At 48.9% G+C, this 25,336-nt stretch overlaps 1 protein-coding gene across 15 annotated transcripts in view; it reads right to left on the reverse strand.

Annotated features, from left to right (window-relative positions):
• Window positions 1-25,336, reverse strand: part of LOC125448410 (hepatic and glial cell adhesion molecule-like) — a 69,816-nt gene that overhangs the window by 4,794 nt on the left and 39,686 nt on the right. For 5 of the 15 annotated variants that reach the window (XM_048523717.2, XM_059641400.1, XM_048523716.2 and 2 more), the window contains 3 exons: window positions 16,115-16,264; window positions 11,805-12,149; window positions 2,914-3,183 (listed from right to left, as the gene is read on the reverse strand). In XM_048523717.2, coding sequence (XP_048379674.1) covers window positions 2,914-3,183; window positions 11,805-12,149; window positions 16,115-16,172 — 673 coding nt within the window. In that variant the 5' untranslated portion in view covers window positions 16,173-16,264. Of the gene's footprint in view, window positions 1-2,913; window positions 3,184-11,804; window positions 12,150-16,114; window positions 16,334-16,962; window positions 17,682-17,847; window positions 18,341-23,307; window positions 24,740-25,336 lie in introns of those variants that run through there. The other 10 variants (XM_048523719.2, XM_048523718.2, XM_059641397.1 and 7 more) reach the window with 7 other exon arrangements.

Below are 25,336 nucleotides of genomic sequence, written 5' to 3' on the forward strand. Positions count from 1 at the left end.
AAACTCTTCAGACCCATATTGAAAAAGACGTTGGAAAGCAGTTCAGCCAAGGTTCGCTTGACAGATTCCTGGGATCTGGGAAAGCTGCAACTTACCTCATCGGGAAAGGTTAGATAGGCGGGATATATACCCAAAAATGAAAGATCTTAGCGTCCCTAGGGGCCAAGCAAACATCCTTTACAAAGGAAGGGTATGTCTGCTTAAATCAGAGAGGAGGAGGATTTCGTTTTTCAGAAAGGGTGGTGTAGAAATCCCTTCCCAAGAGAGAAATGGAGGAACATTTACAAAATAAAAAAGCTATCTCCTCAACTACCAAGGATATCAAAATATATCGGGAGCGATGTGCACGTCAGACTCCCAAACGGGGTGTAACATTCACAGCACTCCAGGACTTAATGTTTCCAGGAATTAATGGTAGGGCCCTGAGGGCAAATCTAGGGGTTTAAGGGAAGTAGCTCCTCGAAAGTGGAGTTGCAGGTAGACAGGGCAGTGAAGAAGGTGTTTGGTACGCTCACCTTTATTGGGAAGGACGTCATTAAACTGGGAAGGTGCAAAAAATATTTACGAGGAGGTTGCCAGGGTTGGAGAGTTGGAGTTATAATGAGAGGCTGAATAGGCTGGAGCTATTTTCCCTGGAGCATCGGGGGCTGAGGGGTGACCTTATAGAGGTTTATAAAATCATGAGGGGCATGGATAGGGTGAATAGACACGGCCTTCCCTCCCCCCAGGGTGGGGGAGTCCAAAACTAGAGGGGCACAGGTTTAAGGTGAGAGGGGAAAGATTTAAAACAGACCTGAGGGGTAACTTTTTCACACAGAGGGTGGTGCATGTATGGAATGAGCTGCCAGAGGAAGTGGTGGGGGCTGGTACAGTTACAGCATTTAAAAGGCCTCTGGATGGGGACATGGATGAGAAGGGTTTAGAGGGATATGGACCAAAGGCTGGCAAATGGGACTAGAGATAATGGGAACTGCAGATGCTGGAGAATCCAAGATAATAAAATGTGAGGCTGGATGAACACAGCAGGCCAAGCAGCATCTCAGGAGCACAAAAGCTGACGTTTTGGGCCTAGACCCTTCATCAGAGAGGGGGATGGGGAGAGGGAGCTGGAATAAATAGGGAGAGGGGGGAGGCGGACCGAAGATGGAGAGAAAAGAAAATAGGTGGAGAGGAGAGTATAGGTGGGGAGGTGGGGAGGGGATAGGTCAGTCCAGGGAAGACGGACAGGTCAAGGAGGTGGGATGAGGTTAGTAGGTAGGAGATGGAGGTGCGGCTTGGGGTGGGAGGAAGGGATGGGTGAGAGGAAGAACAGGTTAGGGAGGCAGAGACAGGCTGGACTGGTGACTAGATTAGTTTGGGATATCTGGTCAGCACAGATGAGTTGGGCTGAAGGGTCTGTTTCTGTGCTGTACGTCTCCATCAGTCTATGACAAGTTCAGCAATTACCGTCTCCAGTGAGAGAGAATCTAATCATCACCCCTTGACGTTCAACAGTGTTCCCATCACTAAATTCCCCACTATCAACATCCTGGGGGTTACCATTGACCAGAAACTCAACTGGGACCCACCACATAAACACAGCCGCTACAAGAGCAGGTCAGAGGCTGGGAATCCTGCAGCGAGTAACTCCTGTCCTGACTCCCCCCAAAGCCTGTCCCACCATCAACAAGGCACAAGTCAGGAGGGGGATGGAATACTCCCCACTTGCCCTCAAGAAGCTCAACACCATCCAGGACAGAGCAGCCCCCGCTCGATCGGCTCCACATCCACAAACATTCCACTCCCTCCCCCCACCAATGCTCAGTTGCAGCAGTGTGTACCGTCTACAAGATGCTCTGCAGAACCTCACCAAGGCCCTTCAGGCAGCACCTTCCAAACCCACAGCCACTTCCATTGGGAAAGACAAGGGGCAGCAGGTACGTGGGACCCCCCCCACCCCCTGCAAGTTCCACTCTGAGCCATCCTCCATCCTGACTTGGAAATATATCCCCATTCCTTCAGTGTCACTGGGTCAAAATCCTGGAATTCCCTCCCTCAGGGGCATTGTGGGTCAACCCTACGGCACATGGACCTCAGCAGTTCAAGAAGGCAGCTCGCCCCCACCTTCTCAAGGCGCAGATGGGGACGGGAGTAAACACTGGGCCCAACCAGCCACACCCACAGACCCTTGAGCGAATTAAAAAGACATATCATTGACTTGAGGCCCTGTATTTGGGTAATCCCCCTCTCCACCTCCAATAAACCTGGAGGAATAAATCCTCATAGTCTTGCTTTCAGGTTGAGTACATCTTATCTCTACCATTAACACCTCTTCTCCATTTGTACAGGTACTCCTGCTATAGTGTGTGTTTTGTTGATGGGAATTGGTTGTAATGTGGTTGATGAACAGTGGGTGCTGTTTGGATAGCGCAAACTTTCTGCTGTACAGGTAAAAACATTTTCCTATGACCCGATTTTCTACAGAGCAAGGTCAGACAAGAACCGAATATGTTGGAAAATGACTTGTACCTTATCCTCTCTATAGCAATTAAAACTCCCATTATCTTTTACACAATCAGATTTGTGATCTGCAATCTGCCTTAGACTTTTCTGGACCCACCCATGGACCCGATTTCACTTCCTTGCTTCTCAGTAGCAAAAGAAATATTCATGAGCTCCTGTTATTTCTGAATTGGACTCAAAGCTGGCCTCTAATTCTGGTCTCAAAATCTTAATTCCATTCCCCTCTTTCCACAGACCTTCGCAGTTGTTCCAGTACGTTCTACGAAATTTGTTGCTGGAACACCTGCTGAGCGCACACGTGATTGCTCAATAAAGTGCTGTCCACTTATAGGGTCCCATCTACCAGGAGACAAATCTGATGTGAGTGTGCAAAGTTTGCTGAATGACATTAATGTAGCAACAAGCCACTACCTAAAAAATTCATGCTCTGCGTCTTGTTGCTGAGTTGATTTGCAACACGGCATGTGTAGATCCCACAGTCCTCTGCACTGACCATGTGCATAACTAGAGTCTGTCCAGAATTAATGATGGACAACCTCTCTGTCTCTGTGACGTTCTTCCAATCCTTTGTCCAGGAGAATTCCGGTTGAGTGCCACGCTCTGCGGAGCAACTCAGAGTTACATTCCACACGGAGGTGGTATCGTTGGGCATCATGGTAACCATGACCCCTACAATGGGCTCTGCAAACAGAAAGGACAGCCACTTTATAATTCGACACGTTCTTCACCTCTTCAATTTATGAGCCTCTTTAAGATGTTCACATGAGTATTGGTACAGTTCCAGCCAATGTCAAATTTGACCAGGGAAATACAGCACGGAATTAGGCACATAGTAAAGCTCTCTCCACACTGTCCCTGCGCTCCCCCACCCCACCTCCCATCAAACACTCCCAAGACAAGGAAAGCATGGGGTTAGGTACAGAGTAAAGCTTCCTCTACACTGTCTTCTCATCAAACACTCCCAGAACAGGGACATCATGGGATGACATACAGAGTGAAGTTCCCTCTACACTGTCCCCAATCATACACACCCAGGACAGGGGCAGCACAGGGTTAGATACAAAGTAAAGCTCCCTCTACACTGAGACCGAACAAACACTCCCAGGACAGGGACAGCACAGGGTTAGATGCAGGGTAAAGCTCCCTCTGCACTGTCCACCCTTCAAATATTCCCAGGACAGGGACAGCATGTGGTTAGATGCAGGGTAAAGCTCCCTCTACACTGTCCCCCAAACTCCACCAGTTCTGTTCTTCTAAAGTTAGACTTTGTCCATCCCATCGACATGAATTGGTTGGTTCCCATGTTTTTTTAGAAATTTCCTGAGTGTTGTGCCCCCCATTAACTTTAATAACCATAGCTACCCTCCTCGATTCACACATACACCACGGAGACCGTCTCTCAACATGCACATGAATCCCAAAGACCGTCATTGGCCACCTCCGCTGCACCTCCATGAGATCCAAACACCATGGGCGCTGATTGATGTCTGTACCATCATCAATGCTGACCAGCTTCCAACATCATTACCTTTAATCACCAAAGTTAACTATGCCTTGCCTGTTTTCATCCCCTAAGCATAGTTGGTCACCGCTATCTTCCTTCCGAATTACAGCCCCGCTTCTCCTGCCATTTGAACCCAGACACTGAACTGTCCCATTGCCTCACCACTGGCATTCATATGAGCGTCACACAGCACAGAAACAGACCATTCGGCCCTTCCAGTCCACACTGGCCAGAGTCCCTAATAATCTAGACCCCACCTGCCTGCTCCTGGCCCATATCCGTCCACGTCCTTATCCAAATGTCTTTTAAATGCTGTAGCTGTCCCCACACCCACCACTTCCTCAGGAAGTTCATTCCACACACGGACCACCCTCTGAGCCGCCCTTCTTTAAATCTCCCTCCCCTCACCTTTAAAAATGACGCTTCTGAAGTTGAAATCCCCCACCCTTGGGAAAAGGTCTTCGCTATTCACCCTATCTATGCTCCACATTTTATGAACTTCGGTAAGGTCACCCCTCAACCTCCTATGTTCCAGAAAAAGAAGTCCCAGCCTATTTTCAGAACTCAGGCTCTCTATTCCTGTCAATGTCTTTGTTAGTCTTACAGAAAACCCTCTCCACTTTAATAGCTTCCTTCCTATAACTGGGCGACCAAAACAGCGCACAGTACCCCAGAAGGTGCCTGACCAACAATGTTGGATGGTGGGTGGGGGGCGGGGAGCGCACTGAAGAGACAGCTTCACTCTCTGTGTCAAACCCCGTGCTGTCCCTGTCCTGGGAGTGTTTGATGGGGAACAGTGTAGAGGGAGCTTTACTCTGTAACTAACCCCGTGCTGTCCCTGTCCTGGGAGTGTTTGATGGGGAGACAGTGTAGAGGGAGCTTTACTCTGTATCTAACCCTGTGCTGTGCCTGTCCCTGGGAGTGTTTGATGGGAAGACAGTGTAGAGGGAGCTTTAGTCTGTAACTAACCCCGTGCTGTCCCTGTCCTGGGAGTGTTTGATGGGGAACAGTGTAGAGGGAGCTTTACCCTGTATCTAACCCCGTGCTGTCCCTGTCCTGGGAGTGTTTGATGGGGAACAGTGTAGAGGGAGCTTTACTCTGTAACTAACCCCGTGCTGTCCCTGTCCCTGGGAGTGTTTGATGGGGAACAGTGTAGAGGGAGCTTTACTCTGTAACTAACCCCGTGCTGTCCCTGTCCTGGGAGTGTTTGATGGGTGGCAGTGTAGAGAGAGCTTTACCCTGTATCTAACCCCGTGCTGTCTCTGTCCTGGGAATGTTTGATGGGGAACAGTGTAGAGAGAGCTTTACTCTGTATCTAACCCTGTGCTGTGCCTGTCACTGGGAGTGTTTGATGGGGAGACAGTGTAGAGGGAGCTTTACTCTGTAACTAACCCCGTGCTGTCCCTGTCCTGGGAGTGTTTGATGGGGGGACAGTGTAGAGGGAGCTTTACTCTGTATCTAACCCTGTGCTGTCCCTGTCGTGGGAGTGTTTGACGGGGGACAGTGTAGAGAGAGCTTTACCCTGTATCTAACCCCGTGCTGTCCCTGTCCCTGGGAATGTTTGATGGGGAACAGTGTAGAGAGAGCTTTACTCTGTAACTAACCCTGTGCTGTCCCTGTCCCTGGGAGTGTTTGATGAGGAACAGTGTAGAGGGAGCTTTATCTCTGTATCTAACCCCGTGCTGTCCCTGTGCTGGGAATGTTTAATGGGGAACAGTGTAGAGGGAGCTTTACCCTGTATCTAACCTCATGCTGTCCCTGTCCTGGGAGTGTTTGATGGGGAACAGTGTAGAGGGAGCTTTACTCTGTAACTAACCCCGTGCTGTCCCTGTCCTGGGAGTGTTTGATGGGAAGACAGTGTAGAGGGAGCTTTACTCTGTATCTAACCCTGTGCTGTGCCTGTCCCTGGGAGTGTTTGATGGGAAGACAGTGTAGAGGGAGCTTTAGTCTGTAACTAACCCCGTGCTGTCCCTGTCCTGGGAGTGTTTGATGGGGGGACAGTGTAGAGGGAGCTTTACTCTGTATCTAACCCTGTGCTGTCCCTGTCCTGGGAGTGTTTGATGGGGAACAGTGTAGAGGGAGCTTTACCCTGTATCTAACCCCGTGCTGTCCCTGTCCTGGGAGTGTTTGATGGGGAACAGTGTAGAGGGAGCTTTACTCTGTAACTAACCCCGTGCTGTCCCTGTCCCTGGGAGTGTTTGATGGGGAACAGTGTAGAGGAGCTTTACTCTGTAACTAACCCCGTGCTGTCCCTGTCCTGGGAGTGTTTGATGGGTGGCAGTGTAGAGAGAGCTTTACCCTGTATCTAACCCCGTGCTGTCCCTGTCCTGGGAATGTTTGATGGGGAACAGTGTAGAGAGAGCTTTACTCTGTATCTAACCCTGTGCTGTGCCTGTCACTGGGAGTGTTTGATGGGGAGACAGTGTAGAGGGAGCTTTACTCTGTAACTAACCCCGTGCTGTCCCTGTCCTGGGAGTGTTTGATGGGGGGACAGTGTAGAGGGAGCTTTACTCTGTATCTAACCCTGTGCTGTCCCTGTCGTGGGAGTGTTTGACGGGGGACAGTGTAGAGAGAGCTTTACCCTGTATCTAACCCCGTGCTGTCCCTGTCCCTGGGAATGTTTGATGGGGAACAGTGTAGAGAGAGCTTTACTCTGTAACTAACCCTGTGCTGTCCCTGTCCCTGGGAGTGTTTGATGAGGAACAGTGTAGAGGGAGCTTTATCTCTGTATCTAACCCCGTGCTGTCCCTGTGCTGGGAATGTTTAATGGGGAACAGTGTAGAGGGAGCTTTACTCTGTAACTAACCCCGTGCTGTCCCTGTCCCTGGGAGTGTTTGATGGGGGACAGTGTAGAGGGAGCTTTACTCTGTAACTAACCCCGTGCTGTCATTGTCATAAAATCACAGAGCTGTAGATGCACACAGCATGGAAACAGACCCTTTGGCCCAACCAGTCCATCCCAAACTAAACTAGTCCCACCTGCCTGCTCCTGGCCCATATCCCTCCAAACCTTCCCTATTCATGTCCTTATCCAAATGACATTTAAGTGTTGTAACTGTGCCCACATCCACTACATCCTCAGGAAGCTCGCTCCACACACAAACCACCCTCTGTGTGAATAACAATGTCCCTTGTACCTTTTCAAATCTGCCTTGTCTCACTTTAAGAATATGCATTCATGGTCTTGAAATCCCCCATCCTAGGGAAATGACACATACCATTTACCCTGTCAACACCCCTCATGATTTTTTAAACCACTATCAGGTCATCCCTCAGCCTCCTATGCTGCTGTGAGAAAAGTCCCAGCCTATCCTGCCTCTCCTTATAACTCATATCCTCCAAATGTGGCAAAATCCTTGAAAATCTCTTTTGAAACTTCTCCAGTTTAATTATATCCTTTTACCCTGTTATTCTGTTCATTTGTAAACTCGTCATTAATTCTTTAAAACCTCAGTGAATCTATCTTCCCCATACTCCCAAGCTGCACGTTCCAGTCTTTTTATTCTCTCAAATTGCATTTATGTCCTATGTAAATTACTTGGAATCTGCAGCGTTGCATTCTTGCAACCTTTGACGAGCAGTAACAGTTTCGCCCTCTCGACTCATGCTTTGGAGAAACCATCTCAAATCTCTTCAATCAAGTTGCCTTCTCTTCAAAGAATCATAGAGATGCACAGTACAGAAACAGGTCCTGGATGTAAGTTTGCTCACTGAGCTGGAAGGTTCGTTTTCAGCTCAGCGAGCAAACTTACATCCAGAACCTTAACCTGAGCTACAGATATTCTCAAAACTCGCTAGAAGCAGGCCCTTTGGTCCTACCCGTCAATGCCAACCAGATATCCCAAGTTAATCTCATCCCATTTGCCAGCATTTGGCCCATAGCCCTCCAAATCCTTCCTATCCACGTCCCCATCCAGATGCCTTTTAAATGCTGTAACTGTACCAGCCCCCACCACTTCCTCTGGCAGCTCATTCCATACACGCACCACCCTCTGTGTAAAAAAGCTACCCCTCAGGTCCCTGTTAAATCTTCCCCCTCTCACCTTAAACCTACGCCCCTGTAGTTTTGGACTCTGCCAATCCTGAGAAAAGCCAAACTTGTGAGTTTGAGGGTGTGGATCATGGGATCCAGGGAGATAGTGAGGAAAGAGACCGGTCTGAGACCGATACAGCTGGGAAAAGCAACAAGTCAAACAGGCAAGAACAAAGCAGAGAGGAGGTAGGGCTGAAAAATCAAACTGCATTTATTTCGAAGCAAAAGGAGTAACAGGTCAGGCAGATGAAGTCAGGGCACATTGTTGGGAACATGGGACTGGGATATCACAGCGTCTACAGAAATGTGGCTCAGAATGGACAGGATTGGCACCTTAATGTTTAAGGTAAGGATGCTTTGGAAGGATAGAAAGGGGCACAAGAGAGGAGGGGGAAACGGAGTTTTGGTTAGGAACACTATTACGGCTGTACTGAGAGAGGATATTCCTGGGAATGAGGCCCAGGAAACTGAGAATTAAGAAAGGGATGATCACCTCATTTGAATTGTTCTGTCGACCCACCCCAGTGCTCAGCAGGAAACTGAGAAACAAATTTGTCAGGTGATCTTAGTTATTTCTAAGAATAATAGAGTGGGGGATTTTAACTTTCCAAACATAGACTCAGATTGTCATTGCGTTAAGGGCTTAGTGCCGGGGAAGAGGTTGCCGGGGAAGAGATTGCTGGGGAAGGGATTGCTGGGGAAGAGACTGCTGAGGAATTGATTGCTCGGGAAGAGATTGCCGGGGAAAAGAATGCCAGGGAAGAGAATGCCGGGCCCCTTGTTGAGATATTTGAATCATCGATGGCCACGGCTGAGGTGCTGGAGTTTGGCCAACGTTAAGAAAGGTGGTAAGGAAATGCCAAGGAACTGTAGACCAGTGAGCCTCACATTGGTTGTGGGCAAGTCGTTGGAGGGAATCCTGAGGGATAGGATTTACATGTCTTTAGAAAAGCAAGGTCTGGTCAGGGATAGTTAAAATGGCTTGCTGCATGGCAGATCATGTCGCACTAACTTGACTGACTTTTTTGAAGAAGCAACAAAGCAGATTGATGAAGGTAGAGCAGTGGATGTTATCTGTATGGACTTCAATAAGGTGTTTGACAAGGTTCCACATGGTGCCCTGGTTAACAAGGTTAGATCACACGGAGCACAGGGAGAAATATCCATTTGGATACAGAACTGGCTCGAAGATTGGTGAAAGAGGGTGGTGGTGGAGGGTTGTTTTTCAGACTGGAGGCCTGTGATCAGCGGTGTGCCACAGGGATTGGTGCTGGGCCCACTGCTTTTTGCCACTTATACAAATGATTTAGATGTGAACATAGGAAGTTATAGTTAGTAAGTTTGCAGATGACAGCAGAGGCTGTAGTGGACAGCGAAGAAGGTTACCTCAGAATACAATGAGACATTGATCAGATGGGCCAATGGGCCGAGGATTGGCAGATGGAGTTTAATTGAGATAAATGTGAGGTGCTGCATTTTGGAAAGGCATATCAAGGCAGGACTTATACACTTCATGGTAAGGTCCTGGGGGCCATTAAGAGATCTTGGGGCACGTGCTCATAGTTCCTTGAAAGTGGAGTCGCAGGTGGGCAGGGCGGTGAGGAAGGTGTTCGGTACGCTTGCCTTTATTGGTCAGTGCATTGAGTATAGGGAGTTGGGAGGGTCATGTTGGGGCTGTGCAGAACATTGGTTAGGGCCAGTTTTAGAATACTATTCTGGTCTCCCTGCTACAGGAAGGATGTTGTGAAACTTGAAAGGGTTCAGAAAAGATTTACAAGGATGTTGCCAGGGTTGGAGGGTTTGAGCTAAAGAGAGAGGCTGGATAGGCTGGGGCTATTTTCCCTGGAGCATTGGGGAAGAATTCATGGTTTTTCCCATCTGTCACTGAAGCTTCTCATCTCTGTCACCGTTCCTGCAATCCTCTTCTGCACTCTCTCTGCAAAGTGTTTCTATCTTTTTCAAAGTGGGGTACACTCAGTACTCCAACTGCGGTATAACTTGTATCCCATGGAAGTTCAACATTACCTCTTTGCTGTCATGAGCCTATCAATATAATGAAGTATACACTCTGCTTTAGGAGATAACAAGGTGTGGAGCAGGATGAACACAGCAGGCCAAGCAGCATCAGAGGAGCAGGAAGGCTGACGTTTCAGGCTTAGACCCTTCTTCAGACCCTTTTTCTGAAGAAGGGTCTAGACCCGAAACGTCAAATTTCCTGCTCGGCCTGCTGTGTTCATCCAGCTCTACACCTTGTGTTCTCAGATTCTCTGCAGCTCCGAATATCTCTTACACTCTCTGCTTTATTTACTGCTGTCTCTGTCTGACTGTCTGGAATAACTTAGACACTTATATACAGGCTGGCCCCTTCGAACAACGAACAATACCACACAGGAACAGGGTATTCGGCCCACGAAGCCTGCGCCGACACATTTTGCTCTCGCACAGCCAGAGCTGTACCATTTGTTTTAGATCCTCTATCTCTCTCTCTCACTCTCTCTATAGTTCCGACCAAATGCATCATTTCTTCTCTGCATTGAACGCTATCTGCAACCCATCTGTCAACTCCTTTTGCAGATCTACACTGACCACCACGCTGTTTACAAACACCCAGAAATTTTGCTTCGCGTGCGATTTGTCAAAAATAGTGCCCTGTGCACTATTCGCTGATAATGGTCAGGAAAACCATGAAGTGGAGCTGCTGGATTTGGACTGGGGTGGACAGGATCAGAAATCACATGACACCAGGTTATAGTCCCACAGGTTTAAGTGAAATCACAAGCTTTCATAGCGCTGCCCCTTGATCAGGTGCAGTGAAAGCTTGTGATCTCAAATAAACCTCTCGGGCAATAAACCGGTGTTGTGTGAATTTTGACGCAGATCAGAAAAACTGAGGGTCCTAATACTGCTCCCTCACAGCGCCAGGGACCCGGGTTCGATTCCACCCTCAGTCTGTGTGGAGTTTGTACTTTCTCCCTGTGTCTGCGTGGGCTTCCTCCGGGTGCTTCAGGTTCCTCCCACAGTCCATCATTACCCTCAATTACCATGGTTGAGTTTCTGTTTGCACACAATTAAACCTATTCATCATGATTGGCCACCTCTATCATTAATACTATTCATCATGTTTGGCCACATCTGTTCACACCAATAACCATAGCTTGACACCTCTATCCACACCATTACAGCATTCATCATGTGTCCATCACCACGCCACTAACCCCAACTCACCACAGTTTGACACTGCTCTACACAACCATAACCCAATTCACTAGAGATGGCCAACACTCTCTCTCTTTCTCTCTCTCTCTTTGTCCCCATCATGAACACCCAATTACCATGGTTGGCCTCTATTGCATATGGCATTCCCTGTAATCACAATGGTTGGCAACCAGTCTTCATACCATTCACCACACTCACTATATTTGGCCATCTCTGTCTATATGATCAACCACTAGCAAAATATTTGGCCACTTCTGGTGACACTATTAAGCCCAGCCATCCTGGGGGAGTGGAGAGGATTCCATTCACATGAATAAAGACACACATCATTGTGGGCCAACTTGTCTAAATGATTAATCCCACTCACCATAGTTGGCCAACTCTGTCTACATGATAAATCCTACTCAACACTGATGTCCGCACTTTCTGCAATATAATACCGTGAGCAAGATATATGGCCAGGTGAACTGATATCAGTAAGCCCGCTCACCATCGACACTCAGCTCGCCATAGTCAGCCACCTCCCTCCGTACCAATGGGCAGGCTTACCGTACAGGGTGACCAGAGCAGAGGCTTTGTCTTCTGCACCATCCTCAGCGGTCACTGTGATCTGGTAGGTGCCTTGGTCAAGCTGAGAGAAGTTGGAGAGTCTGAGGGTGCCCGTCTCACTGTCAAACTGGATGCGATTGCGGTATGGGCTGGATGGAAGTGTTGTGTTCTTGCTGACAATGTACTGAAGGATACGGGTGGCGCCGGCATTGTCCACCTTCCAAATGATGCTGTGCAGTCTGCTCGAGGGCTCCACGTGATAACTGGCCTCGAGGAATATGGCCTCCCCACTGATCCCGTAAATCACATCCTCTTTTAGATTGACGCTCAGCGGAAACACAGTGGCTGCACAAACAGGCAGATGGGATCAGATCAAAAACACATCACAACAAGGATACACACACCATTTCAGAGAGACACAGGCGCTAAATATACAGAATAATGATCATCTGATGCTCTCTCAGCACTGGCCCTCCAACAGTGCCCACTCCTTCAGCACTAACCCTCCGACAGTGCCCACTCCCTCAGCACTGACCCTCCGACAGTGCCCACCCCCTCAGCACTGGCCCTCTGACATTGCCCACTCCCTCAGCACTGACCCTCTGACAGTGCCCACTCCCTCAGCACTGACTCTCCGACAGTGTCCACTCCCTCAGCACTGACCCTCCGACAGTGCAACACTCCCTCAGTGAAAACAGTGACCTTATAAGATTGCTGGGCACACAATGGGAATTAAGGGAGTGTCCCTTTTTGGGTGTGAGGTGGTGGCAGGGCCTCGTGGAAATTCTCTTCTGCCTCAACGTCTTTGAGCTTCTCCATGTCTCTCTCAGCGTCCCCTTTGGAATTTTTGCCCATGACCATGCATGGTTACACAGTTCAGACAATCGGGCATCTCAAGAACGATTTGGGAATTGGCATCCCTAGAATTATTAGTGACCACAGGCCAATCCGTCTACTGAGGCAGCTCTTTCACTCAATCTTGCCCCAACTGATTGGAGCGTCAACTCCATCTCTCTGCTTCTCCCCCTTCCCCCTTGAAACTTTGACTCCATTTGCTATTAAAGAATCGTTTCTGAAACAGCCTGGAGTATATTCGACGCCCCAACCCTGGCTGTTTGCTGGTGGAAATGAAATGTACAGGCTACTCAACATGGTCAACACAGGAAGGAAGCTCCTTATGACCAGGGACAGCCTTGCACCAGGGAGGAGGGGGGGTCCTCACATCCTAAAGGAGATGGGGTAGGACTGAGATGAGGAGAAATTAGAATTCGAATTTGTTTTATTGTCACAAGAGCACAGTGAAAAGTTTACACGTTGCCTCTTACGTCGTCCTCATAGCTACAAAGGTACAGATTCTTGAGCAGAAGTTCTTCGGAAACAATTCAATAAATGTAGAAATGAAAAATTCAACATTGCAGACCTTAGTGTAGGTACAAAGGTACAAAATCATAGTGATTGATCGAAAGAAAAAGAAAAAAAAAATCAGAATACCACTCATAGAATCCCCACAGTGTGGAAACAGGCCATTCGGCCCCACAAGTTTTTCACTGGCACTCTGAAGATCATCCCACCCAGACCCATTCACCTACCCTTGATTTTCACGTCTAGACCACCTAACATAAACATCCCTGAAACCTATGGGACTATTTAGCCTCGTCAACCCACCCTAACCTGCACATCGTTGGGCTGTGGGAGGAAACCAGAGAACCCGGAGGAAACACAAGCAGACACGGGGACGATGTGCAAACTCCACACAGATAGTTGATTGAGGCTGGAATTGAACCTGGGTCCCTAGCACTGTGAAGCAGCAGTGCTAACCAATGAGCCACCATGCCGCCCCTCCTTCTAACCCAAATCTCACAGGGTCCACTCCTCTAGAACGCACTGGCCGTCTCTTCCAGACCACACTGTGATGAGGCCTGGAGTCTGTGATGAGGCCTGGAGATTGTAATGAGGCCTAAAGGCCATGATGAGGCTTGGAGATCATGATGAGGTCTGGAGTCTGTGATATAGCCAGGAGACCACAATGAGGCCTGGAGGCCGTGATATAGCCAGGAGACAGCAATGAGGCCTGGAGGCTACAATGAGGCCTGGAGGCTGTGATATAACCAGGAGACCGCGATGAGGCCTGAAGGCTGCAATGAGGCCTGGAGTCCACGATGAGGCCTGGAGAATGTGATAAGGCCCGGAGACTGTGATAACCCAGAGAGTGGGGAGCCTGTGGAATTCTCTATCACTTTCCAGAACATTGAATATTTTCAAGAAGGAGTTAGAGATAGCTATTAGAGCCAAAGGGATTGAAAGATATGATGAAGAAAGCAGGAATGAGTTACTGAGCATGTGGAGCAGGCTCAATGAGTCCAATTTCTATGTTACTGTCCTCCCCTCGAGAAAAAAATTTCCACTTCTGCCAACTCCAGCAAGATGCCACCATCAAACACACACTCCCCTCCCCTCCCTTGTCCACCTTCTGCAGGGACTATTCCCTCTTGGGTCTTCCTGGCCCAGTCTTCCTTCACTCCCAACACCTCCCCACAGCACCTTCCCCTGAAACCAGCGAAGGTGTAACACCTGCCCATTTACCTCCTCCCTCCCCAGTATCCAAGTGCCCAAACATACCTTCCAGGTGAAGCAACGCTTCACCTGAACTTCCAAGAATCTAGTCTCCTGCATTCACTGCTTACAATGTGGTCTCCACTACATTGGGGATATGAAGCGTAGACTTGGCGACCACTTCGCAGAACATCTATGTTCTGCTCGCTAAAAAGACCCTGAACCACCCTCTGCCTGACAATTCAATGCCCCACCCTGCTCCCTGGCCAACATCTCTGTCTCCGGCTTGCTACAGTGTTCCAGTGAAGCCCAGCGCAGGCTGGAGGAACAACACCTCATTTTCCGCTTGGGGACCCTGCAGCCCTCCAGACTCAATATTGAGTTCAATAATTTTAGGGCCAAAACCCCCCCCATGTCCCAGCGCCCCCCACCCCCCGACCCCACACACCAGGCCTTGTTAACACACAGCCTGCCACTACACCCCCTGTTGTTAGTCACTAACAATCCCCATTAACAACTATTCACCCTCCCAGCCTGATCGTTAGCAACTCCTTTGTCTGTCCAGCTGTTCTGCTATCTCTTTGGGCTCTATCTCCACCTAACATTTACTCCTTTACCCCTCCCCATCCTCTGCCTATAAACTGACATTTTCCCAGCTATCATCAGGTCTACCAAGGGTGACCGGATCCATAACAGTAACTCTGTTTTTCCCTTCACAGATACTGCCAGACCAGCAAATTCTGCTTTTTCTGATTTACAGCATCTGCAATTCTTTCATTCTTCTTCTTTAGAAGAAATTCCTCTTATTTTGGTCAGGAATGGGAGACCCCCACTTATGCTGAGATTGAATTATAGAATCCCTAAGGCGTGGAAGCAGGCCATTCAGCCCATTGAGTTCACACTGACCCTCTGAAGAGTATCCTACTCAAACCCATTCCCTACCATATCCCTGTAACATTTTCCGTGCTCACCCACACATTCCCTGGGCACTATGGGTAATTTAGCATGTGCAATCCACCCTAACCTGCACATCCCTGGGGACTATGGGTAATTTAGCATGTGCAATCCACCCTAACCTGCACATCCCTGGGGACTATGGGTAATTTAGCATGGCCAATCCATCCTAACCTGCACATCCCTGGGCACTATGGGTAATTTAGCACAGCCAATCCACCCTAACCTGCACATCCCTGGGCACTATGGGTAATTTAGCATGTGCAATCCACCCTAACCTGCACATCCCTGGGGACTATGGGTAATTTAGCATGGCCAATCCACCCTAACCTGCACATCCCTGGGCACTATGGGTAATTTAGCACGGCCAATCCACCCTAACCTGCACATCCCTGGGCACTATGGGTAATTTAGCATGTGCAATCCAACCTAACCTGCACATCCCTGGGCACTATGGGTAATTTAGCATGGCCAATCCACCCTAACCCGCACATCCCTGGGCACTATGGGTAATTTAGCACGGCCAATCCACCCTAACCTGTACATCCCTGAACTGTGAGAGAAACTGGAGCACCTGGAGGAAACCCACGCAGACATGGGGAGAATGGACAAACTCCACACAGACAGTCGCCCGTGGATGCGATCGAACCTGGGTCCCTAGCACCATGAGGCAGCAGCGCTAACCACTGAGCCACTGCACCACCCCACGTTCCGTGATTCCCCAACCAGGGGTAACATCCCGTCAGTGTCTACTCCCGCAGAACTTTGCCTGCTCCCCCACACCAGCCGGAGAGGTAACTTACTGGTCATGAGGAGCACCATGTTGATGATCCCAATTGTCCTCGCTCCCTTTATATCCATGGATCGGCCAGAAGTTGGGGACTCATCCAATCACCTCGGGTCAGTCTCCCCATTTCTCCCCATCTGATCGGATTGTTCCCACCGGCTACTTCCTGTCAATGACACGAAGCTCCGGTCAGCGTGAAAATCCACGGCTTTAGGAGAAGTTCCTCAGATAATGTCTACATGGGGTCGGAATGGGAAAGAGAGAGAGAGAGATAGGGAGGCGATATGGGAAAGATAGGGAGAGAGAGCAAGAGAGAGAAGTGGAGAGGATGGGAAAGAGAGAGAGGGATGGAGAAGTACAGAGAATGGGAAAGGGAGAGAAAAGGAGAAGGGGCGGGGTTGGGAAAGAGATAGAGGAATGGGGATGGGGAGAAAATGGGAAAGAGAGAGAGAGAGAGAGAGGAGGAGGGAATGGGAAAGTTAGCGAGAGTGACAGAAGTGGAGAGGATCGGAAAGAGAAAGAGAGGGAGAAAGGAATGGAGGGAATGGGAAAGAGAAAGAAAAGGTGAGAGGTTTGGAAAGAGAGGCAGAGATGGAATGAGAAAGAGATATAGGGGAGGGAGGGAGACGGGAAGATTATGGGAAAGGTGGAGAGAGGGAGCAGGGAAGAGGTCAGGAAAGAGTGAGAGAGAGAGAGGGAGGGAGAAGGGGAAAGGTTGGGAAAGAGAGAGAGAGGGAAGGTGGAGGGTAAGCTAAAAGGGGATGAAGAGGGAGTTAGGGACAGAAAATGTAAAGAGTGAAGAAAGTGAAACAGTGAAAAATTGGCCGCGTTGCTGTGGGCCTGGAGTCACGTGTAGGCCCTGACCAGGTAAGGGTTCGCAGATTTTCGTTTCCTGCTACACATTATTGAACCAGGGGGGCTTTTCCAATAACGAATGATCTTTCTTCATGTCACCATTGCTGAGAGGAGTTTTATAGCTCCAACTTTGTTAACTGAATTTAAATTCCTCCAGCTTCTATGGTGGAGCACAGAGAGAGAGAGAGAGAGGAAGAGGGGGAGAGACAGAGTGAGAGGGGGAGAGAGTGGAGAGACAGAGAGAGAGAGAAAGAGAGAGAGACAGAGAGAGGGGGGAGAGGGGCAGAGACAGAGAGAGAGAGACAGAGACAGAGAGAGAGACAGAGACAGAGAGAGAGACACTGAGAGAGAGAGTGAGATCCAGACAGAGACAGAGATAGACAGACAGTGAGACTCAGCGAGCCAGGGATAGAGAGGGAGAGAGGTCAGACTCACACAGCAAAACAGAAACAATGTGAAATGGACAGTGAGGGACAAAGAGAGAGAGAGGGACGGTGAGAAAGAAAGAGAGAGACAGAGTTTCAGAGACAGAGAGAGAAAGAATACAAGACAGAGAGGGGAGAGAGAAAGAGGGAGAGGGGAAGGGAGTGATTGAGGGTGGTAGAGATGGACAGGCAGAGAAGAGAGAACAAAAGCGAGAGGGACAGAGAGCAATAGAGAGGTTGGGGGGTGGGTGCAAAAGAGAGGAAGCCAGGGGCAGAGAGAGAGGGAGGGAGAGACGGAGAGCGTGAACAGCACATGTCCATCCCCAGGTTGCTGAGAGTCTGCAGCCTCTCTCTCTCTGTACTTGAAAGAGCGCTGATAGGAGCCTTACACAAACCCAGCGCACCACACCCCCCCGACCCCCACCCCCACCGCATCCCACCCACCACAATCCCAGGAGCCTGTACTTACCAGGCTTTAAGACCTTGCCCTGCAGCTAACAGTGGCAGACACACAGACGGAGACAGAGAGGCAGTGTGAACAGAGTTGCACTCGAACTGGGGGGCAAATTGGCTGGCCTGAAAGCAAGATGCAGGTGAATGCAAACTCCTATGTGTTTCTGTGTTCTACTTCAGTTAGAGCTGAGAACTGTCCAACCTGCTCCCAGCTGACTGCCAGCTTCCCTTAGCAAGTGCTTCAGAGAAACTGAAACTAATAGTGAAAGCCCTGTGAATCCTGGAACTGCATTGGGTTTTCAGGAAATACTCCCCCACTCCAGTAAATAAAAACAGGATGTTTGATTCAAAGATAGACACTTCATAATGTTGTAATTACAAGCCTCCATCTCCAAATTTCCAGTTGATATCATCATTGGATCTCATAAAGTCATAGAGATACACAACACAGAAACAGGTCAGAGATAATGGGAACTGCAGATGCTGGAGAATCCAAGATAACAAAGTATGAGGCTGGATGAACACAGCAGACCAAGCAGCATCTCAGGAACTCAAAAGATCTAGGCCTGAAACATCAGCTTTTGTGCTCCTGAGATGCTGCTTGGCCTGCTGTGTTCATCCAGCCTCACACTTTATTATCACAGAAACAGACCCTTTGGTTCAACTTATCCAGGCCGACCAGATTTCCTAAATTAATCCAGTCCCATTTGCCAGCATTTGGCCCATATCCCTCTAAACCCTTCCTATTACAAAGGACAGAGAAAATTACAGCACAGGAACAGAGCCTTCATCTCTCCAAGCCTGCGCTGACCCAGATCCTCGATCTAAATCTATGCAGTGTAACCCTGTATGCCTCGCTCTGTCTAAGCACCCTGTGAGCTGTATGCCCTTGTTTTCTCTGATCTGCCTGTACTGTTCACAAAACAAGGCTTTTCACTCTACGTAGGTATAGAATCGGAGAGATGTACAGCATGGAAATACTCTTCGGTTCAACTTGTCCGTTCTGACCCAGGTATCCTAAATTAATCCAGTCCCATTTCCCAGCATTTGTCCCATATCCCTCTAAACCCTTGCTATCCATGCCCCCATCCAGATGCCTTTTAAATGCTGTAACTGTACCAGCCCCCACCACTTCCTCTGGCAGCTCATTCCATACACGCACCACCCTCTGTGTGAACAAGTTACCCCTCGGGTCCCTTTTAAATCTTTCCCCTCTCACCTTAAACCTATGCCCCTCTAGTTTTGAACTCCCCCACCCTGGGGGGAAAAGACCTTGTCTATTCACCCTATCCATGCCCCTCATGGTTTTATAAACCTCCATAAGGTCACCCCTCAGCCCCCGACGCTCCAGGGAAAATAGCCCCAACCTATCCAGCCCCTCCCTGTAGCTCAAACCCTCTGACCCTGGCAACATCCCTGTAAATATTTTCCGAATCCTTTCAAGTTTCACACCATCCTTCATGTAGCAGGGACACGCAGAGATGGAGGTGGGAGGTTCAGGAAATGTTGAACAAATCAATTTTATTTTTAACGAAGTGCCTTTGTGGAGGATTGAGGGGAACAGGTACAGGCTCTGAGACAGTATTATTGGGGTGGTTAAAGGAAGGGTTTTGCAGTCCACAACACTTGCACACGCTCGCTCTCTCTTTTCATGACTCTATCTATCTCTCTCTCCTTCCCATCCGCCTCTCTATATTCCACTCTTACCTTCCCTTTATACTCCCTCCTCTCTTTCCTGCTCCCTGCCTTTTCACTTGGCCTCTGCACTTCTCTGTGTTCCAAGCTATCCTCTCCTACCCCACCCCCAGCCCACACCTCTCTGTCTTTCCGCTCTCAGTGTTACTCTCTTTCTCCCAACCACTTGCATTCCCTCCTTCGCCTTCAGCCCTAATCTCTCTGTCCCCACACACTGTCTCTCTCTCACACTCTCTCCCCCACACACTATCTCCCTCTCTCCCCCAAACTCTCTCTCTCTCGCCCACCCCACACACTGCCTCTCTGTCTCTTTTTCTCTCCCTCCCCCCCAACACTCTCTCCCCCACACTCTATCTCTCTACACCCCCCCACACACTGTCTCTCTCTCTCTCTCTCCCCCACACACTCTCTCCCTCTCTCCCCCACACTCTATCTCTCTACACCGCCCCCCACACACTGTCTCTCTCTCTCTCTCTCTCTCTCCCCCACACACTCTCTCCCTCTCTCCCCCACACTCTCTCTCTCTACCACACACACTGTCTCTCTCACTCTCTCTCCCCCACACACTCTCTCCCTCTCTCTCCCACACTCTCTCTCTCTCGCTCACCCCACACACACTGTCTCTCTCTCTCTCTCTCTCTCTCTCACCCACACACACTCTCTCTCTCTCGCCCACCCCACACACTGTCTCTCTCTCTCTCTCTCTCTCCCCCACACACTCTATCCCGCTCTCCCCACACTCTCTCTCTCCTCCCAAACACACTGTCTCTCTCTCTCTCTCTCTTTCTCTCTCTCTCTCTCTCTCTCCCCCACACACTCTCTCCCTCTCTCCCCCACACTCTCTCTCTCTCCCACACACACTGTCTCTCTCACTCTCTCTCCCCCACACACTCTATCCTGCTCTCCCCACACTCTCTCTCTCCTCCCAAACACACTGTCTCTCTCTCTCTCTCTTTCTCTCTCTCTCTCTCTCTCTCCCCCACACTCTCTCCCTCTCTCTCCCACACTGTCTCTCTCTCTCTCTCCCCCGACACACACTGTCTCTCTCACTCTCTCTCTCCCCCACACACTCTCTGTACTGTCTTTCCTTGATTATGCTCAGTGACCCTCACACTATCTCGGTGACCTGTTTGGTAATATTTTGGTGACCTGTTTAGTAGATGTTTTGGACAGCTGCTGTATGGGTCGGCTCAGAAACATATTTCAGTACAAAGGCAGAATAAAAAGTGAAACCGTTTTTGTGGTTTCTGAAATCTCTCCCAGCTCGATTTTGATCGATCGATGACGTCAATAAATTCCAGCTGCTGAGCTTTGACTCACTCTATGTCATTCGCACAGAAACAGTCTCTTCCATCCAACATGTCCATGCTGACCAGATATCCTAAATTAACCTTGCCCCAGCTGCCAGCTTTTGTCCCATATCCCTCTAAACCCTTCCTATCCATGTCCCCTATCCATGTCCCCATCCAGTTGCCTTTTAAATGCTGTAACTGTACCAGCCCCCACCACTTCCTCTGGCAGCTCATTCCATACATGCACCACCCTCTGTGTGAAAATGTTACCCCTTAAACCTTTCCCCTCTCACCATAAACCTATGGGCCTTTAGTTTTGGACTCCCCTACCCTGGGGGGAAAATACCTTGTCTATTCACCCTATCCATGCCCCTCATGGATTTATAAATCTCTATAAGGTCACCCCTCAGCCCCCGACGCTCCAGGGAAAATAGCCCCAGCCTCTCCCTGTAGCTCAAACCCTCTGACCCTGGCAACATCCTTGCCAATCTGTATTGCTTTCTAGTTTAATAACATCCTTCCTGTAGCAGAAAGTTCAGGAGTTAGACGGTCTGTCATTTCTTGGGATAAGTCAACTCTGGCCTGAACCCAACCTTGTGGAAACATATCCCAGCGACGTTCTGTCAGCAAATAGCAGGATGAATCTGACCCAGTTGGAAGGAAAGTCAACAGAGCTATCGAACAGCACCTGCTCAGCAATGACCTGCTCAGGACACCCAGTTTGGGTTCTGCCAGGGCCACTCAGCTCCTGACCCCATTACAGCCTCGGTTCAAACATGGACAAAAGAGCTGAATCCCAGAGGGTGAGGGTGAGAGTGACAGCCCTTGATATCATGGTTGCATTCGACCAAGTGTGGCATCAAGGAGCCCTGGCAAAACTGGAATCAGCGGGAATCGAGGTTCCTTCAGTGTGGCTGGGTTAAAATCCTGGAATTCCCTCCCTGAGGAGCATTGTGGGTCTACCCTACTGCACATGGACTGCGGCAGTTCAAGAAGGCGGCTCGCCTCCACCTTGTCAAGGGGAACCAACTCGGGATAGGGCAATAAATGCTTGTCCCAGACAGCAATAACCTGTCTCATGAATTATTATAAAAATCAATGTGGCCCAATGGCTCCAAATCTGCACAGGTGAGGAGGTCAAAGTTCATAGTTCCTTGAAAGTGGAGTCGCCGGTAGACAGGGCGATGAGGAAGGTGTTCGGTACGCTCGCCTTTATTGGTCAGTGCGTTGAGTACAGGGAGTTGGGAGGGTCATGTTAGGGCTGTACAGGACATTGGTTAGGGCCACTTTTGGAATACTGTGTTCAATCCCGGTCTCCCTGCTACAGGAAGGATGTTGTGAAACTTGAAAGGGTTCAGAAAAGATTTACAAGGATGTTGCCAGGGTTGAAGAGTTTGAGCTACAGGGAGGGGCTGAATAGGTTGGGGCTATTTTCCCTGGAGTGTCGGGGGCTGAGGGGTGACCTTATAGAGGTTTATAAAATCATGAGGGGCATGGACAGGGTGAATAGACAAGGTCTTTTCCCCCAGGGTAGGGGAGTCCAAAACTAGAGGGACACAGGTTTAAGGTGAGAGGGGAAAGATTTAAAAGGGATCTGAGGGGTAACTTTTTCACACAGAGGGTGGTGCGTGTATGGAATGAGCTGCCAGAGGAAGTGGTGGGGGCTGGCACAGTTACAGCATTTAAAAGGCAACTGGATGGGGTCATGGATAGGAAGGGTTTAGAGGAATATGGGCCAAATGCTGGCGAATGGGACTAGATTAATTTAGAAGATCTGGGTCAGCACGGACGGGTTGGACCGAAGGGTCTGTTTCTATGGTGTACAGCTCCACGACTCATTGAGTGCTCTGAGCTTACATTCTCAGTTGGTTCAGGACAAGAAAAAAACTAACTGAGTTGCCTCAGAATCTCCCATTTCATGGGAGAACTCACAAAACAGCAGAGACCAATGCCCAAACACCATTGAACGCAGCAGAAAGATTGATGCTGAGGACATATCTTTATCATTTGAGGCACTGAATACAAGAGTAAGGACTGTGAGGCAGGACGGTGTATAATGTTAGTTAGACTGCAGCTTAGAGTATAGCGTGTTGTTGTCGTCACCAAATCATGGGATGTTTGTGAATGTTGGAAACACAGTAGCAGCATTTGGGAGTGCCTTACAGACAAATATGGCTCTAGACTAAGAGATAATGGGAACTGCAGATGCTGGAGAATTCCAAGATAATAAAATGTGAGGCTGGATGAACACAGCAGGCCAAGCAGCATCTCAGGAGCACAAAAGCTGACGTTTCGGGCCTAGACCCTTCATCAGAGTCTAGGCCCGAAACGTCAGCTTTTGTGCTCCTGAGATGCTGCTTGGCCTGCTGTGTTCATCCAGCCTCACATTTTATTATCTTGGCTCTAGACTAATCTGTCTCTATGTGACCAACAAAAAGAAAAGAACTACACAAATAGTATACAAATGACTGAGAAGTGGATGAACTCACCCTGACAACATATAATTGCTGGCTTTTCCTATGGAATGCAAGGGGAAGGAGAGCTTTATTTCAGTGCTGAAAATTAATTTGGGAGTTTAACAAGATAGGATCAGTTGGCCCATTGTCCCAGAGGGTTGATGTTGTGTTGATGTTGTTTCTGGGTGTTGCACAGGAATGAATTTTGATATAAGCACCCCCACACCACTCTGGGGGTCAGCTTGGAGCTTCCGATCTGATGCGTTTTCCCCCCTGGAAGTGGTGAACAGAAGTGAACGGCTTACATTCTGCAATGTGCTGTCGCGATTTGTACCCTAACATAATCGTGATTCTGCACTGGGATAATTCATTTCTTTGATTCTCTGTGGCCACATTGTCAAGAGCAAAGAACAAAGAAAATTACAGCACAGGAACAGGCCCTTCAGCCCTCCAAGCCTGCGCCAATCCAGATCCTCTGACTAAACCTGATTTCTATTTTCTAAGGGTCTGTGTCCATTTGCTCCCCGCCCATCCATGTACCTGTCCAGATATATCTTAAAAGACGCTATTGTGTCTGCGTCTACCACCTCCGCTGGCAACGCGTTCCAGGCACCCACCACCCTCTGTGTAAAGAACTTTCCACGCATATCACCCTTAAACTTTCCTCCTCTCACTTTGAACTCATGACCCCTAGTAATTGAGTCCCCCACTCTGGGAAAAAGCTTCTTGCTATCCATCCTGTCAACTGTGGACACTTCACTTTTGTGCACCAATGGGACACACTGTGTAGCCCCTGACCCTGTGAGAACTTTTCAGTAAGTGCATTCTCTATTTATGTAGTCTATCTATCTACGTATCGATCCATCCATCCATCTATCTATCTATCTATGTATTATCCATCCATCTATCTATCTATCTATGTATTGATCCATCTGTCTATCTAGCCCATCTGTTTATCTATCTATCTAGTCCATCTATCCATTTAGTCCATCCATCCATCTATCTATCTATCTATCTATCCATCTATCTTCCTGCCTGTCTATCTGGGCTCATTGAGAATGAAGAGTTGCTGGGAAGTGCAGTTTTTAACTCAGCGAGTTACAAGTTAGAACACACTGATACTGAATCGTGACACACTGACAGGAAGCTCACATTCCAATGGGACACACTGACAGGAAGCTCACATTCCAATGGGACACGCTGACAGGAAGCTCACATTCCAATGGGACACACTGACAGGAAGCGCACATTCCAAAGGGACACACTGACAGGAAGCTTACATTCCAATGGGACACACTGACAGGAAGCTCGCCATCCAATGGGACACACTGACAGGAAGCTCACATTCCAATGGGACACACTGACAGGAAGCTCACATTCCAAAGGGACACACTGACAGGAAGCTCACATTCCAATGGGACACACTGACAGGAAGCTCGCCATCCAATGGGACACACTGACAGGAAGCTCACATTCCAATGGGACACACTGACAGGAAGCTCCCGCTACACTGTTCTCCATCTAACATTCTTAGGACATTGTACAGGACATTGGTCAGGCACCTTCTGGGGTACTGTGCGCTGTTTTGGTCGCCCAGTTATAGGAAGGAAGCTATTAAAGTGGAGAGGGCTTTCTGTAAGACTAACAAAGACGTTGACAGGAATAGAGAGCCTGAGTTCTGAAAATAGGCTGGGACTTCTTTTTCTGGAACATAGGAGGTTGAGGGGTGACCTTACCAAAGTTCATAAAATGTGGAGCATAGATAGGGTGAATAGCGAAGACCTTTTCCCAAGGGTGGGGGATTTCAACTTCAGAAGCGTCATTTTTAAAGGTGAGGGGAGGGAGATTTAAAGAGGGGCGGCTCAGAGGGTGGTCCGTGTGTGGAATGAACTTCCTGAGGAAGTGGTGGGTGTGGGGACAGCTGCAGCATTTAAAAGACATTTGGATTATGACATGGATAAGGAAGGGTTCCTATTCCACTATCTGCTGGGGGGGGGATTTGAACCCAGTTTCCCAGAACATTATTGAGGTTTACTAGATCGACCAGTGATAATACCATCAG

The sequence above is a fragment of the Stegostoma tigrinum genome, chromosome 41 (genome assembly GCF_030684315.1).
Source record: "Stegostoma tigrinum isolate sSteTig4 chromosome 41, sSteTig4.hap1, whole genome shotgun sequence".
NCBI lineage: Eukaryota > Metazoa > Chordata > Chondrichthyes > Orectolobiformes > Stegostomatidae > Stegostoma > Stegostoma tigrinum.